Source organism: Trachypithecus francoisi, unplaced genomic scaffold, assembly GCF_009764315.1.
Source record: "Trachypithecus francoisi isolate TF-2019V2 unplaced genomic scaffold, Tfra_2.0 Lachesis_group16, whole genome shotgun sequence".
NCBI classification, from domain to species: domain Eukaryota; kingdom Metazoa; phylum Chordata; class Mammalia; order Primates; family Cercopithecidae; genus Trachypithecus; species Trachypithecus francoisi.
Window position 1 is genome coordinate 89,638,215 of NW_022681461.1, and position 17,505 is coordinate 89,655,719.

Genomic DNA, 17,505 nt, shown 5'->3' on the forward strand with positions numbered 1-17,505 from the left:
CATGCCCACTGTCAGAGCAGGGCTTGCTCCTGAGCTCAGGGAGGGTGGATGGCAGGCAGCACCTCCCCAGGGACCACTTCTAGGCCTTTCCCTGAGGATGGCTCAGCTTCAAATGGCTGGGAATTGTTTTTCTAATAAAACATTTTTGTCCGTTCACTGAGGGTGTGTTACACAGTGAAATCTCCCAGAGGACAGCCTTCCCAAACCTGTTAACTCTTACTTCCAAAGTCAGTGCTGTCTTTGTTTCTCCTGATTACAGCCATGTAGCCTTTCTAAAGCATAACATGGGCCTTCATGTCTCAGGAAATGTTTTACTTGTGGTATTTTAATTGTGGCAACCCATGCATCCCCCAACTTCACGTTCCTCTTTACATATTTCTCTGTACCTTTAGAAAGAATGGGGTCTGTGGTCTGCATGCTCTTCCTGCCTTCTCCCCTGGAAGGTCTCTCCTCCGGATGTCCAGCTTGGTGGCCACCGCCTGGACCATCCACCGCTTGGCCACATTGCCACTGGACAAGGACACTCACATTTACTCTCCAGTCCTTGACTTTAAAGTTGATTTTTTCTCTTAGGGTTTTAATTTTGCTGTGGCCACCGCTACTAACTGTTGAGCTCTGCCTTGTGAGTGGGGGGAATTGCACGGGGATGGGCGATGTAGATTTTTCTCTGAGGAGAATGTCAGTGCTGGAACTCTCAGGGGCACGGTTTGCAGGACACTCTGAGACAGGCACCGGGAGGCAGCATCCCCACTTGCACCTGGAAATGTAAAATGCAGCCTCTGGATGGGCAGGGGCCTGCAACCATTGTAGATGGGGATGTCACCACGTGGTCTGCGAGGGCAGTCTCTTTCTACTAATGCTGCAGCTGCCATCGGTTAAGACTCGCCCCACATCAGGCTCTACGTTAGCCCTTCCTGTGGGGCCACTTGTTACATTCTCACAACCCAAGAGAGGTTGGCATGATCTTCCCATAATAGAAGCTGCCTGGTCAGCGGCTTGCCTGGCCAGTGGGCAGCAGAGCCACCATTTGGAGCAGCATCCATGTCTCTGTGGACAAAGCACACTCCAGCCATGGTACTGCTCAGTGCTTCTGCCTCTCATAGCTGAGTCTCACCCCCTCCACTGCCCCACAGAGACCATCATGTAAACAGGAATGTATTTTGAGTGTGTCCACTCATGGGCAATGAGGATCTTTATTCTTGCCCTGCAATTTTACCGTCAGCTCTTCTAGTCGTGAAAATCAGTGAGCCAGGCATGGTGGTGCGTGCCTATAGTCCCACTACTTGGGAGGCCAAAGCAGGGGGATCCTTTGAGCTCAGGAGTTTAAGGCTGCAGTGAGCCATGATCACACCACTGCACGTCAGTCAGGGCAACAGAGGGAAAACCTGTCTCTTAAAACCAAAAAAAAAAAAAAAAAAAAAAAGGAAACACACACAAAAGGAAAATCAGGCCAGATGCAATGGCTCACTCCTGTAATCCTGGCACTTTGGGAGGTGAGGTGGGAGGGTCACTTGAGCTCAGGAATTCGAGATTAGCCTGGGCAACATAGTAAGACCCTGTCTCTAGAAAAGATTTTAAAATAGCCAGGTGTGGTGGCACGCATCTATAGTCCCAGCTACTCTGGAGGCTGAGACGGGAGGATTGCTTGAGCCCTGGAGTTTGAGGCAGCAGTGAACTATGATCGCACCATGGCACTCCAGCCTGGGTGACAGGGTGAGACCCTGTCTCATAAAAAAGAAAGAAAATTATTGCGCCCATTTCCTCCTCTGATGGGAGATGGGGGATGAGTCGGGCCCTCTGCGTGGCACTCCTCTCCTCAGATTCTGCCGCCTGCCCTCCTCTGGCATGTTGGGTGTCTGGGAGCAGTAATGCTGGGATTCCCACATGCCCAAGTGGTGCTAGAGCCATCTGGCAGGAGCACGGACAACTACCTCACTGCCCACCATCCATGTCTCTGCACACGTCCCTGAGTCAGAGCGTGGCCCTCCCGTCAGCACCCTCTGATGGTTTCCATGTTGCTCAAACAGAGAAAAGCCCCTGCTGCAGCCCTGTTTCCAGACCTCTTGCCAACCCCTTCCCCTTGCTGCCTCTGTCTATCCAGGCTGGCCCCTGGCTCTTTCCAGAGCACTCTAGGCAGTTTTCTGCCTTGGCCTTCGCTGCTGATTTGTCTACCAAGAAAGCTCCTCTCTGGCTTCCCTCCTCCCCTCCTGCAGGTCTACACTGAAATGTCACTTTTTTTCTTTCTTCTTTTTTTTCTTTTCTTTTTTTTTTTTTTTTTTTTTTTGAGACGGAGTCTTGCTCTGTCTTCCAGGCTGGAGTGCAGTGGTGCGATCTCAACTCACTGCAACCTCTGCCTCCCGGGTTCAAGTGATTCTCCAGGCTCAGCCTCCTAAGTAACTGGGATTACAGGCGCTCACCACCAAGCCCGGCTAATTTTTGTATTTTTAGTAGAGATGGGGTTTCGCCATGTTAGCCAGGCTGGTTTTGAACTCCTGACCTCAGGTGATCCACCCGCCTTGGCCTCCCAAAGTGCTGGGATTACAGGCATGAGCCACCGCACCTTGAAAAGGCTTCCCTGGCCACCCTGCCTGAAATAGTCCCCCACTAGCCCCCAGCCACATGACCCTATGCCACTTCATCTCCATGGTGCCTGTCCTCACACTGTGTGCTCTGTGATGACTTGAGTGTCTGTGGCCTGACTCCCTGCACCAGAGCGTAAGCTTCCCGTGAAAAGAGACTGGGTTTTGTTTGCTGTGCTCTCCCCAGGACCCGGCAGCAGCAGGTGGGCAGTGGATACCCGTGGAATGAACCAGGGCATGCCTGCTTGTGTAGGGAGGCTCCCTGCGGGTGCTGAGCCTCCCAAGGCAGGTTAGGGCCATGGGAATCCCATCGTGCTGGGCTCTGACTGCTCTCTGCCCTTTCCACAGATGGTATCATGGAGCCATCAGCAGAGGAGACGCTGAGAACCTGCTGCGACTCTGCAAGGAGTGTAGCTACCTTGTCCGGAACAGCCAGACCAGCAAGCATGACTACTCCCTCTCCCTGAGGTGAGTGCCACCCCGAGCACCCCCAGCCCTCGGCAGCCTCTGCGAGCATGGTTGGCCACTGTGCCTGTGGCGGAAAGACTCGCCAGTGTCCCCTGGGAAGCTTGCCAGCACACATTATTTCAAGCCTCGGTTTTTCAATTTGATCCTATTCTCCTGGGATGCAGAGGAGTTTTTATGTTTGCCGTTGCTGCCCTCCCAGAAGACGAGGGGCCTTTTCCTAGGCTTTTATATTAACTATCTGAGAATAGCTTTCACATCTGCTGTGAGCCGGGGTGGTACGAAGCTCCTAGCATGCCTCATCCCTCTCTCAGAGCGCACGACGGTCCTTTGATTTTTTTGAGGAACATATTGTCCCCAGTTTGCAGATGAATAAACAGGCTCACGGAGTGGGGTGTGACTGGCCCAAGTGGCTGGGCCAAGACTTGTGACCAGCCCATAACTCTCTGCCACTGTGAGCATGACCCTTTCCTAGTGCTCTGGCTTGCAGTTTGGGTGGGCCTGAGTTTGGGTTCGCACAAAGTCTAGGAGGAGTGCTGGGAAGAGCTGGTGTTACTGCCTGTCACAGCTTTGGAAACTCTCAGGTCTTTCTGACCTGTGAGGCTTTTCTGTCAGGATGGGCAGGCCCAAAAATAAGAAAAGGGTGTTTTAGTTGGGTGCTATAGCTGGACGGGACCCAAAAGAATGTCTAAACCCATTTTGCAGAAAAACTGAGGCCCAGAGAAAGGACAGATTTGCCAAGGACACATAGCTGGTGACATAATTGGGGTGTAAACCCAGGCTCTTCAGCCAGCACAGACCCACAGACCCCCCAGAAGCAGTGAAGCCCTCTGCCTGGCATCGTCTCTGTCCCAGTTACCGCTGTTAGAGGCCATGGGAGGGAGAGCAGGCCTGCGGGGACATGGCTGTCAGGAGAGCCCACACACATGCCGGCTGTGTAGACAGAGCCTTCAGTAAAACCAAGGAAGATGAAACTGGCCTGTGTTCTCTGCTGATGACTGACTCCTCCCCCCGCATCTTCTGGGCTTTGCCCTGAGAGGGACAATGACAAACTGCAGAGTCAGGAGGGCGGCAGGCACGGGCAGAGGCGGGCAGGGCATGGCACACAGGCTCTGGGAGTCCACCTAGAGAAGAGAGAGCGTGTGGACACGGGGCGGAGACCATGTGTCTCTCAAGGACTGTCGGGGCAGAGGGAACTGATGAGCAGATTAGGGACTTCTGGGCAGATGATGGATAGACAGATTCCAGCTCTGCAAGAGGAAAAATTTCCTAACAGCCAGAGAAGATCAAGAATTAGGGCTACCCAAGCGGCCTCAAGGTAGTGAACCTATCATCACTAGGGGAATAAGACCAAAGGCTGGACCACCGCCTAACCAGAGAGGATGCAGAGAGAACTTCTAGCCAGCGGGTAGGGCACTCCAGACAAACAAGAAATAGGTACTTTGCTCTTCTCCAAGCTGCTGATGCCTGCGTAATTCATTGTCTGCCATCAGACCTGATGACTGAAAGAATCGGATCGGTTATGGCAGCCAAAGAAAGTTCAATGTGCTAAACTGCCTCTGGGGCTGGGCAGGAAGTGGCCAAAACCAGAGGAACGGAATTGGACTGAGGAGAGGGCAGTGGCAGGGGGGTGTGCATGTCACCAGGCGTGCTGATGGCGCCATCGAGGTGAGTGGCACTCTTCTGGGCTGTGAGAGGTAAAGGAACCAGGTGGCATCAGCGACAGGACTCAGTGTCACTGGCCTTCCCTGCATACTGGGCTTCCTCAGTGCTCCAGGGACCCTCTGGGGCACTGGTCATTTGGGGTTGTTACTCTGTCTCCCTCCCCATGTGTCTCTGAGTTCCTCAGTGAACCTCATTCCTCCTGGAATCCCCGTGGCTGGGGACCTGGCTTGGAGGGGACTCCACGAAAGGATCAGGGAGAACTGGACAGAGCACTCCGTGCCAAGCCTGGCCATTCATCCTGGAGGGCCAGAGCCCCGTCAGCTGCTCCAGTTTCATGTTCATCCAGGCAGAGGTGAGGAAGTGCTGAGCCCTGAACTGATGGCCTGCCTGCTGGCACTGGGGCCCTGTGGTGACTCCAGTGCAGATCTGCCTTCGAGGGAACAGCAGCCTATTGAGTACCCAGGATGTGCCAGGGCTGAGGTCCCAACCAGGGAGCACACAAGGAACCTAGACCCAGTGGCAGAAGTAATAGCACCAGCTGTCTCCTCCAGAATTCTCAATCCCCTATGCAGTGCACCCTCAGTTGTAAAAGCAGGCCCAGATGCCAACTCACAGCGGGGCTCAGAGGCCAGGAGCATCGTTTCCCCACCTCGCTGGGGTGTGCCATTCCCTAGAGGTAGGACCACCCTTGACAACACGTTGATTCTACCCTCACAGCGTAGGCATGTAGTCCCAAGGGCCCAGCTGCGTTTGGTGGGGAAGGCAGGGGACGGGCCTCATGCTTGGCTTCCTGCACTCACTGGCCTTATGGCATTGGCCATCTGTGCACTGGGTATGGCAATGAGCTGCTGACAGACAGCGTCCCCAGCCCAGCCAGCGCCGTGTCAGTGTTATCTAGTGTGATTCCCATTACCCTGCCCCTGCTTCCTGGGGTCAGCCCTGCGGTTTGATTGAAGTCCATTTTTAAGAGCCACAGGAAGGACCCATTGTCCAGAATTCTGGATAGGAGTCCTGTCCTGCCACTCACTGCTCACTGTGTGACCCTGGGGTAAGTTTCTTGCCCTACATCTGTCCGGAGGGGAGTTGGGCTTTGATGGGCTCTAAGGCCACCTCCACCAATGACATCAGGGGTTCTCTAACTCTCCCCATGTGCCCATCTGTGGGCTGGACCACCTGCACCTCCCAGGTGAGGGGAGGAGGTGGAGGGAAACTGGGAAGGCAGCCCAGCAGCCTCCACCATCAGACTCTGTGTTTGCCTTCCTGCACCCATCCCGTGGACCTCATTATCAGGAACTGTCATTTGGGTGACTGATCTGCACCCAAAGGAGCTAGAGGCGAGAGTCTAGTTTTGCATGCAGATCTAGAGGCATTAGATCACCACCTCCAAAGACAAGGGGTGTTCTCACCTGCCCAGCTTTCCCCTGAAGAATGCCAGAACTGGGGAGGTGGGCTGGGCTAGGCCTCCTATGGCCGAGCCAGGTAACCCACTCAGGGGAGATGAACTTGCTTCCCAGAGGAGCCCCAGCTCCCGATGACCAGTCCCACTGCTGGCTGGGGAGCAATATCCTGGAAAGAATCACCTCAACCACAAGGGGAACTGTCCTGGTACTGCATGTCCTGGCTGCCTGGAGCAAGCACCATCGTTGTCAACCACCAAGTGAGGGGCCTGTTCTCTCAGATACTCACGGCCTGCCTGGCAGGGGTGGGTGGGGAATGGCATTCCTGACACTGCCAGGAGCTTGGTGCAAATTGACATTGGAATTCCAGCTATGCTGGTTATCCACCTCTGACCATTTTCATGTGAGCTTGTCCTGCCCTGAGGGTGTTCTAGGGTGAAGAAAGCATCTGGGGGAGTTGAGCCTCAGAGGACACCCCGTCCACCCTTCCCTCAGCAGATATTTTCAGAAACCTCTGTACCAGCCACTGGGCTGGGCATCAGAGAGAGTCCAGAGGTGAGAACAGTCAGGCCCAGCCTCCAGGGGCTCAGCCTGGCCAGGCCAACCTGTGTCTTGTTGTACACAGGTCTGCACAGGGGATCTTGGGAGCCCAGAGCTGGCGTGTGGGTGGGCAGTCCCTGCCACAGAGAGTCAGGAGAAGCTGCAGGGAGCAGGCTGCACATGAGCCTTCAAGAGAAGCCAGGTGTTCCCCAGACAGGGATGGCTAGCAGGGCAGCTCAAGTAGAGGGGACGGCCCAGGCAGAGATATGGAGGTGCAGGAGAGCCTTGGCGGGTCTCAGGGGCTCCCAGAAGAGTTGAGATGCAGTTCTCAGTGATAGGGCCACTGATGTGCAGGGTGCACTCACCAGGGTCCTGCTGCGAGGCATATTCTTCTTCATCTTAGGCTGGGAGAAGCTGAATGCCTGCCAGGGTCCACAGCAGAGCCAAGACTGGAGTGGAGGCCATGGGGCTCCCAGCCATGTCCTCCCATCTCCTCCCGGCATTCCTTACACTCAGTCGAAAGGTCTTCCGATGTCAAACCTGGAAGTGTTAGAGGCCCGTTTATTCCAATCCCTTTGCTTCCTGGGTGGGGAAATTAAGCCCCAGAAGGGATTCGGGGTTGATGTAAGGCTGCCTGGCTGGGAGCTGACCACTGACCACAGAGATGGTGATAGCTTCCCACTGTGGTGACCAGACAGGTCCCTGGACCAGCCCAAGCTGCCACCTGTCTGCATCCCACCCCTCAACTTTCTGCACTTGCAGTGACCCACGGTGGCGCCGGCACACGCCTCATCACATCTCAGAGCCCCCTCCATGGCAGGGGGCCCCCACCTGTGAATCGTCTTCAGCAATTCTGCCTGATTACTCTTGAACACTTTCCTTACCCCTTCCTGCCTGCAGAACTCTCCCCCTTGGCTGCCCGCCAACTCATTGACCTAGCGCCCACCACTGGCCCCTGGGTACTCTTACTCCAGCCTCAGGGAGCAAAGGGTTGAGCTGAGAAATTGGCAAGAAAATGTCAAACTCTTAACACAGTTTCCTGTCTCTGGAAAGGCTGGCAGTGGAGGAAAGGGATGAAAAGCCCTGAAAAAAATCTCATTGAAAGGCTCTTCAGGCACTTTGGCCTGCGAATAAGTCATCCCGAGTTCTACTTTGGTGAGTTTTTGCAAAGGAATGTGGACAAGATGAAGGAAGGACTTTAAAGACTGGGGGGCTTGTAGCCTGGGGCAGGCAGAGGGAGGCAGGGTGAGTGTTGTGGCCTCCAGTTCTGCTGGGCAGGCTCTGCCCTCATGGAGCAGGGATCCTGTGTGACCCATGGGAAAGGGGCACTGAGTGGCATCTCTGAGGCCTCTGCAGGCAGCAGCTTTAACAAGGACCCAGCCCCTGCTCCGTTGAGGTGGTGAGAGTCCCAAAGCCAGTGGGGGTAACGGCCGCATACAGTCCTCACAGAGGGACCTTTGGCTTTCTAATCCCCAAAGGCAGATTGCCCGGCCTCTTGCAAATGTGACCTAAGGAGGCACCTCTGGGGTCTGGCCTGTTTCCATCATGCTGTGGCACTTGGTTGTTCACAGCCTCCCCGGCCCAGCCCGTGAGCTCTGCCCGGTCCAGTGTCAGTTACTGAATGAGCTGCAGCCCTGCAGGAGCTCACAGCCTGATGAGGAAGGGAAGACACTTACACCTATAACTCACCGAGAATGTGTTCAGGGCTGCCCGAAGTAGAAAGTACTCTTTCTGTGAAAAGTTCCAGGCTATGAAAGAGGGAAGGAACCAGGAAGGGGAATGTGAAGGATGAACAAGTCTTGGACCCATGGACAGGGGAGAAAAGGCAGGCTGCAGAGACAGTGGGCCCAGAGACAGGGCAGTGCGGAGCTTGCATAAGAACAACAAATGACACATTCATCTGAGCCCAAGTGAGGTGTAGCCCTGATCACCAGGTGGAGGGGTTGGGGCTTCACCTGTGAGGCAGCAGGGAGTCCTGAAGGTTTGAAGCAGGATGCAATGCTATTGTCAGGGCTGTATTCTAGAACCATGAGTGAACTAGGGGGCCCGTGAGTACTGGTGAGGAGGGACACAGCTTCTGCCTCCCCATCCCCTCAATGATCCCCCCCTTCCCCACCACGTGCCTACACATGCCACGTGAACTGGCACAGACCGAGAGCTGGGGAGGGGCCTGTTATAGGAGTCCAGAAGGTGAACAGCACGTGGGCAGGCCTCCCAGGAGACCAAGGCAGCCCTTTTCAAGATGGAGAGGGAAAACAGGCTCTGCAGTCAGATAACTGAATCCAAGTCCCGCTTCCATCTCTTTGCCCGCGCCCGATGCTAGGCAAGGTACTGCACCTTCCTGAGCATCACGGGACGCTTGCCTCAGCAAGAAGTAAGGCTTGGCGGGTAAGCCCTACATACAGATGGTGCTAAGTATATACCAGTCTCTGCTTCTCCCAGCTTTTCCAGAGGCTTCAGAAATCACCATGGAAGCAGCAGAATGGACAGAGCCCCGGGTGAGTCCAGGCTGTCCCTGCTGTACTGGGTGACTTGGGCAAATGTCTTCTCCACTTGCATCGAAAAAATGAGGGTCTGGGGTCTGATAAATAAACTTGCTTCCAGTTTAAGGGTTCCATGACTAGACCACTTTCCTCTCAGTCCAACGATGGCAGGAACGTCCCATCTCCTCCGAGGAGGGGAGGAGGAGCAGGACATTATCAAGAACATGCCTCCTGCCCTTCAGATTGCTTGATGACATCTATTTGTATCCGGCTTAGAGCAGCCGGGCTTGTGTTGACTGCTGGGTGCTTAGTCTTCAGCCAGCAAATGCCTCCTGCAGCTCCAGAGGAGGTTGGGTGGGTATAACAGGGCCAAGAAGAGCTGAGGGGCACTGGGAGGCGCATGGCAGTTAGGGTTGTTTTTCTTTTGTCTGTCCCTTCATTGATTAATATAGCGAAGGGGAGAGTTTTCAAACAGTAGGCATGTCTGGGTCCAGGCAGGCAAGTGATTAATCTTAGTTTGTTGCTGCTGACAGCTAGGAGCAAGAAATAATAAAGGTTTGAGGGGGGCGGTGGGTGTCGGGATATGAGGAAAGGCTGCTCTCCCCTCATCTATCAGCAGGAAGCAAGTCTCCACTGCCTTCTGCCGTCCAAGCATCCCCTTGTTGGGTTAACATCTGAGACTCCAGACACTTAGCTCCATGGTGGTTGCCTGCCCCCATGTGTGAACCACCGGGGCAGTCCCTGCAAAGCCACAGTGGGAACTCGCTGGCCATTATTGAGTTCCTTGCACAGCCCCAGAATACCTGGACTTAGTTGGTCTCTGTATTCCCCATCCAGGCCCCTGCAGGGGTGATGAAGCCTTTTAAGAGCAGACTTCAGGGAAGGCAGGTGTGTGCAGCTCGGGTGCAGTACTGCTTGCCCCGGGACCCCCACACTGCTCAGCTGTGGTTGCAGGGGCCCTGAGCTCCTGGCCGTGTGCCCCATGGCTCCCCCAACAGAGGGAGCTCTGCACAGCGGTGAAGACAATGGCTCTGGATCTTGGTTTAGACTCTTGAAACCCAGCTCTGCCACATACTAACAGGGTAGTGTTGGGCAAAGGGACTGAACATCTCTGAACCTCGGTTTTCTCATCTATAAAATGGGTTTCACAGGTGTATTAATGAAGAGACAATATATGTGAAATGCTTAGCATATGCCCCAACATATAGTGAGTGCTCTATCAGTGGTAGCTCAAGTATCTTTTAGGCCTCAGAAAGCCACAGGTTGTTGGGGAAAGAGCTCGGTGTGGCCCAGTGCATTGCGAATTGTCTGGGTTCAACCTGGAAGTCTCCATCTGTGCCCATATCCACTCTCCTTTACAATGATGAGTTCTAGATTTTATGTGGCTACAGCTGGAAAGCATGCTAGAGAATCTCGCAGAGCTGGAGTCCAATCCAGGCTCCCCTCGTCCTGGATAACCTCTCTTGAACCTCTCACCTCTCTTGCACTCTATACGTTGTCCTTTGGTGTGACCTTGGATGAGTGAGTGAACTTCTCTGACCTCCTGGTTGCTCATCAGGAGCTGGAGATGATGACCATTCAACAGGTATCCTTTTTCATTACCATGCTGCTGCGCCTCCAGCTCTCCTGCCCATCTTCCAAACTTACGGTCTGGCCTCATCATCTCACAGGGAAGCATGTTAGCAGCCAGTCAAGGTAGCAGCTCCAGGAGTACCCTGGGCAGAAATTTTGGGGTTTAGGGAACAGAAAAAGGCTTTTTCGATTTTCTGGTCCAATATCTTGAACAAGTAGAGATACTGAGGCCCAGAGACAGGAAGAAGCTTGCCTGCCTCTGGCTTTCCCAGCAGGCCCTGTTTGCTAGCAGCATTTGAGCCAGCCTGAGTCAGGGCAGCAGGGGTGATGGGGGAAGAGGGGGTGTGTCTCTTTGCTTTTACCACATGGAGGATTTCATGTCCTTTCAGCACTGATGGAGGAAAAATGAACTTTCTGCTCAATTAGCGTGCTTCGTGTTTTCTCCTTCTAAAAGGTTTAAAGGAAATGCCACAATTAGAAGCCGCTGCTGTAGGCAAAACAGAGACTCCCCAAACGCTCTTTGCGAGGACTAAATGAGAACAGTGAACTTTAGAATGTGCAGATGCCTTCCAGGATAAGAGAGTGCACTGTCGAGAGGACACTGTGAGGAATATTAGATGACATTTCCCTTTATTCAGAAATTACTGAGAACATGTGCCCTGCTGGTAGTAAAACATTGCCAAGGATGCCACCCTCAACATTAGACTCGCGCCTCTCCTGGACTTCAAGCCTGGTGCTTTGGTGATTCTGGTGTAGTGAGGATGGGGAGTGTAGGAACAGCCCTGGGCTTATGCCCAGGAGACCTGGGTTCAAATCCTAGCTCTGCCTCTGACAAGTTACAGGATCCCAGACTAGTCACCATGATTTGCACCCTTCTTTCTGAGGGATTCAGACAGACCCTAGTTTGAGTTCTGCCTATTCTCTGAGCCCTCTGTTTACTCTCTAGCACAGCAGGTGTAAATCCTGCCATGCCACGCTCTCTGGGCTACTGTAACGTGTGAATGAGGTAATACAGGTCAGCATGCCAAGCCTAGGGCCTGATATTTGGGAATAGCCAGCTTTCACACTGTGATAGTATGTTTGAGAAGAGTAACAACCATTGCCATCATTTTTACAGATAAAGAAACTTGCCAGGCATGGTGGCTCACGCCTGTAATCCCAGCACTTTGGGAGGCCGAGGCAGGCGGATCACAGGGTCAGGAGATGGAGACCATCTTGGCTAACACGGTGAAACCCTGTGTCTACTATAAATACAAAAAAATTAGCCGGGCGAGGTGGCGGGCGCCTGTAGTCCCAGCTACTCCGGAGGCTGAGGCAAGAGAATGGCATGAACCTGGGAGGCGGAGTTTGCAGTGAGCCGAGATCGTGCTACTGCGCTCCAACCTGGACAACAGAGCGAGACTCCGTCTCAAAAAAAAAAAAAAAAAAAGACTGTTGTTCATATTACATCACAGTTAATGCATTAAAGAAATGAGATTGCAACACAGCTCAAGGTCTCTTTCTACCTTGTGGGGTCTCTCGGAGTAGAAACACCCCCATTCCTCTCTAGCAGGCACTGAGAAGTCCAGCCAATGGCCAACCCCGTCTCTGGACCTAAGCTGGATTTTCTGACAGCACCTGTGACTGTGAGCCCCGTGCCCAACATTTCTCAGACACCTTTCCCCAGGCAGTGGTGACATAGAGAAAGCCCAGAGACCTGAAACCAGAGGGGCTGGTTCTGTCTGGCTATAAGCAAACAGTGTCAGCATCCATAACCCAACTGGAGGAGTCTAGTTTCTTCTCTGGGTCCAGCCCTCAAGCAGCTGTGAAGAAAGCACAACTCATTGCTCCTACTTTACAGAAGAGGAAACAGAGGCTCAAAGGGGCTTAGAAACCTAAGGCCATGTTGTCAGGGAGGGGCAGAGGCTGACCCTGCCCAGCTCCTGGACCACTGTTCTTTCTTGACCCTTCTCAGCCATTTGCTCCAGCTAAGCTTAGACGTTCTCCGTTTGCACCCAGGTGCTAAGCTGATGATGCTGAGACTATCTGGTAGCAAAGTAGGAGACCAAGGCCAATTCAGAGGGGCCAGTGGCAGGCGGCCTACATAGCTGGTGAGAGAGAAGTTTAGGAAGCCCTATCTGGCCCTGGGTGTGTGACAGATCAGGAGTGAAGGACTAGGGCAGTGGGAGTAGAAAGGAGAGGCATATGAAGGTAGAATTGATGAGAGGGAGGAGGAGTGAGGAGTCAAGGACCACATCCAGATTTCGGAGCAGCTGGGTGGATGGTGGCATTCCCAGCTGCAATGTAGACCCGGAAAAGACCCAGGAAAACAGACTCCCCGCAGCTCAGCTTCCCCCTTCCCACTGGCGCCTAAAACCCAGAGGCAAGAGGTGCCTGCATTCATTCTGCCTCACTCTGCCAGTTCACAGCCCAGTGCACCACCCCCCAACCTGGCAGTGCCAGACATGCCCATCAACAGGCTGGGGTTCCCTCCCTGGCCTGCTGTGTTTCCCCTCTGAGCCAGGGATGCAGCATTGCCCTTTGTTTTACCGGAGCTCCTTGGTCTTCTCCAGCATCTGAGTAGCCCCAATTACATTTCCAGCCGGTTTTTAATTGTCTCATATCAGCCCACATAAATCTGCCTGTGCAGCTCCGCCACCGGGGAAGCATTCCAACTGCCCGTCCATCTCCAGGAAACCTCTCGTGCCCCGGGACAGTTGCTTTCTGAGGCACTGGGTGGTCTCTCCAAATGAGAAAAACATTTCTTTCCAATCACATTTCTAACATCTTGTTAATTTGAATTATTTAACAATATTTTTGCAAAAACCATCTGGGAATGAGTTGGTTGGCGACTTGGGAGAAAGCATACAGGGTGCTGCAGGGAAGGCCACGAGGACAGCTGCAGACGTCACATCTGCCATCAGTGAAAGGGTGGCTACATGGAGAGGAAGGCTGTGACCAGGAGCACAGGGATCATAGCCTGAATCCCACCATTACCACCAGCCAGGAGGTCACCAGTAAGTCACTTCCCGTCTCAGCCTCTCAGCCCTGAGGCCCAGATTTGCAGTGGCAGTGGAGGCTCGTAAACTCTGAGAGGCTGCACAGATGCAGTTGGGTTGTTTGCAGAGTCTTTGTGCTGTAGGGGCTTATTTTACTGATAGCTGGGTAAGTGATGCAAAGGCCCCACGGGAAACATGATGGGCCCTTACCTAGAGGCATTTGGTGGGGCTTGATGCCACTAACTTCACACGGTTAAATCCCAGTGTTAAGGCAGGGCCTGACTGTTCCCCAGACCTTTGGGCAGTCAGAGCCCAAAGGGAGTTGGATCATCGAGGTCAAGACCCTGGCATTCACGTAGGGTCAACTGAGGCACAGAGAGGGAAGAGGACCTTCCTGAGGTCCTGTGGAAGGCTGCTGGTAGAGCCCTAGATGTCCCAGCTCCCACCCCAGGGTTATCACCCTTTGGAGCCCCGTAAGCACTGTATTTTCTTCTCTCATTTTCTCCACAGACATTGTCAGTACTCGAGGCAGATTTATAAAATCAGATGTCAAATTTTATAGCCCTCGTCTTCGCTCCCGCAGTTCAAATGTTAGGGCTATAAAATGAGGTTTTGTTGTGTGTGCGGCACGCTGGCACGCACGCGCCCTTGCCCTCTGCTGGAGCAGAGGCCGTTCCATCCACGGGCCTGTGTCTTGCGCCTGCCCTTCTCTAGGAAGCTCCCATGTGAGCAGCCTCCATCCTCCTTCCAGCACGAGTGTTTTCTGCCACTTTTAATAATGCTTTGCTTTTTTTTTTCTTTATCTTTTTAAAGATTATTTCACCCAAGAGGAATATCAGAAACAATTGGGTTTGACAAAGCCAGCTTATTACAAATGCTTTAATTAAAACCATTTTTTTAATTTTAATTTTATTTTATTTTTGCCATTTCCTTTGGAAAATCCACATTCTGCTTATGGCCTCAGGCATCTTGGAGATCACCCTGCCACATTTTAAGCACAGGCTTTCAGGGCAGGGCTTATAGACAAGCCAGCAGCACGGTTTTCATCACTGAGCTCTTATCGTGCCCTGGGCTGTCAGCTGGGTGAGGAGACAAAGACACATCAGACTCTAAGCTCACAGTCTAGACAAGGAGACAGGACGGTAGGGAAGTACTGTGATGGACAGAGGTGTGGCAGAGGACAGAGTGAGGGAGGAAGAAAGTAAGCCTGACTAGGGGCATCTTGGAAGTCTTCCTGGAGGAGGGGCCAGTTGAGGAGGACTTCAGATGATAAGATTTTTGAGAGGAGAAAACTGGGGAAGTTATGGGGAAGCAACAGCAAAGTACAAGGATGTTTAGGTTGGAGATTAGAGGAAAGGCCTATGCAGTGTCCTTCCTCCCTAAGGTCCCAGCTTGGCTAGGGTGGCCGGCTGTTCAGTTTTCCCTTGGAATTGATAGAGCCTCTCTGTTTTGTAAAATGTCACCCAGTTTTTGTTTCTAGGTTTAAAACTGAGGTGGATAAAATGTTATAGCTCTTCTAGAATTTGTCTAGCAGATTTTCCAGTTTTTACTAGAAAACCCCCAGGAAGAAATCTAGGTACATAAACCCTGGGACCTTGCTTTCTAAATTTGCCGTCTAACATCTGATTTCGACCCTCAGGGTTGTAGTGTGAAATGATTTGTCATCTGCTAGGAACCTTTCTTGGCTGAGGGTTCCTTTGGGAACGTGTCTTTCGGTCTCAACACCCCAGAGGGCCTGGCACAGGATAGGTACTCAGGAAACATTTGGAGATGGTATTCAGGAGAAAAATAATCACAGCATTCAAAATGAGCCATGATTGTAATAAAATCAGATTACAAAGTTCAGCCCAGTCGGTAACCATATGTCACATGCTTGTACGCATGTATGTGGGAAAAATATAGAAAGGCACTGTGCCGAATTGTGATTAACCAGTATCTGCGGTGATGAAATGGCAGGTTTTTACCTTCTTTTTGTTTATTTTGGATTTGTGTTTTCTGGATTTTCCACAGTGAATCTCTTTTTTTTATTTTTTTATTTTTTTATTTTTATTTTTATTTTTTTTGAGACGGAGTCTGGCTCTGTCGCCCAGGCTGGAGTGCAGTGGCCGGATCTCAGCTCACTGCAAGCTCCGCCTCCCAGGTTTACGCCATTCTCCTGCCTCCGCCTCCCAAGTAGCTGGGACTACAGGCGCCCGCCTCGTCGCCCGGCTAGTTTTTTGTATTCTTTAGTAGAGACGGGGTTTCACCGTATTAGCCAGGATGGTCTCGATCTCCTGACCTTGTGATCCGCCCATCTCGGCCTCCCAAAGTGCTGGGATTACAGGCTTGAGCCACCGCGCCCGGCCGTGAATCTCTTTTATAATGGTGTTTTGTTTTGTTTTTTGAGACAGAGTCCCGCTCTGTCGCCCAGGCTGGAGTGCAATGGCATGATCTTGGCTCACTGCAACCTCCGCCTCCCAAGTTCAAGCAATTCTCCTGCCTCAGCCTCCAGAGCAGCTGGGATTACAGGTGTGCACCACCATGCCCAGCTAATTTTTGTATTTTTTTTTTTTTTTAGTAGTAGAGATGGGGTTTCACCATGTTGGTCAGGCTGGTCTTGAACTCCTGACCTCAGCTGATCTGCCTGCCTTGGCTTCCTAAAGTTGCCTGGCCTATAATAGAGGATTTTTTTTTTTTTTTTTTTTTTAATGAGGCAGAGCAGGAAGTTCATTGGCTGTGGAGTTAGGAAACCTGTTTCTGGTTCCAGCTCTGTCTTGAACTTTTCTTTGTTACTTCTCTGTACCGCAGTTACTTGGGGGTACTTTAACTGGCTCAGTAGAGAAAGAGCATAGAGTATTGTGGCTAAGAAGGTAGACCACCTGGAGCCAGAATCCCTCCCTGGTTCAGATCTCCATTCTGCATCTTACTAGCTATGTGGCCTCCATTTCTACATCTGTACAATGGGGAGAGTAATAGTTCCTACATCTCAGGATCGTTGTGAGGCATAAATGCAGTCGTGGTCCAGGACCACAGTTTTGTACACCCTGAAGCCCTAGTCAACTCTCTCTGGCTCCCCACAGCAACCTCACTTTACGCTCAAGGAGACAGGCTTAGAGAGATGAGGGGCTCACCTGTGGCTACACCAGCCCTCCACATCCCAGCCCTCCATCCCTTCAACAATCCCCCACCACCTCCCAGTCTGCCAGAGAGCAAGCTGTGTACCCATCATTTCCTCCTGGCACTAAAGGCATATGCCCCACTGAGGCTGAACACAACCTCGCAGGGAGAAACGCATCTGCACGGTGCTGGGCAGGCTTTTCTTAGCTCCTGGTATAGCTGGTGTTAGGAATTGACTTGAACAGGCGTCCGCAGAGTGTTCTCAGAGGCCGAAAGAATGACGCCAGTAACAGTGATTAGAAACTTGAGGCAGTGTAGGATTCTGACACATCAATGGTAAGATGACTGAGGCAGCAAACGCAGGAGATGGTGTGACCTGGACACCCACGTTTCAGACTCACAGTCTCCAAATATTCGCATAACCCCATGTTGAGTTCAGATTTTCAGGCTAGGAAAATACATTTTCCTGCTCTGAATTGTTCCAACCCTAACCAAAATGTCATCTCTGAAGAAGCTAGGGTTGCCTGTTTTACTTGTGTGGGAGCTTTGCTTTCAGGAAGCAATCAGTTCCTAGAGTAAGTAACTTTGTGGAACTCAATTACTTGCAGACGTGCTGGGGGGGAAAAAACAGCAATAATTAATGTGGTCAAACCCAAGCCAAATAATAAAATGAAAGCTTTGTTGTCTGTCAAGGCAGAAATCAATTTCATTACGGAGCAAAGAACCAGAG

The 17,505-nt window shown here is 52.2% G+C and overlaps 1 protein-coding gene and 1 non-coding gene across 2 annotated transcripts in view; both read left to right on the forward strand.

The window, feature by feature from the left end:
- The window catches only part of SHB (SH2 domain containing adaptor protein B), a 149,422-nt gene that overhangs the window by 118,685 nt on the left and 13,232 nt on the right, over positions 1 to 17,505 (forward strand). Inside the window, exon 5 of the mRNA XM_033238042.1 lies at positions 2,928 to 3,047. Within this exon, the coding sequence (XP_033093933.1) occupies positions 2,928 to 3,047 (120 nt within the window). The remainder of the gene's footprint in view (positions 1 to 2,927; positions 3,048 to 17,505) is intronic.
- LOC117099489 lies at positions 15,180 to 15,241 on the forward strand. Its single transcript, XR_004443825.1, has one exon. It is a non-coding gene; the product is annotated as a U7 small nuclear RNA (small nuclear RNA).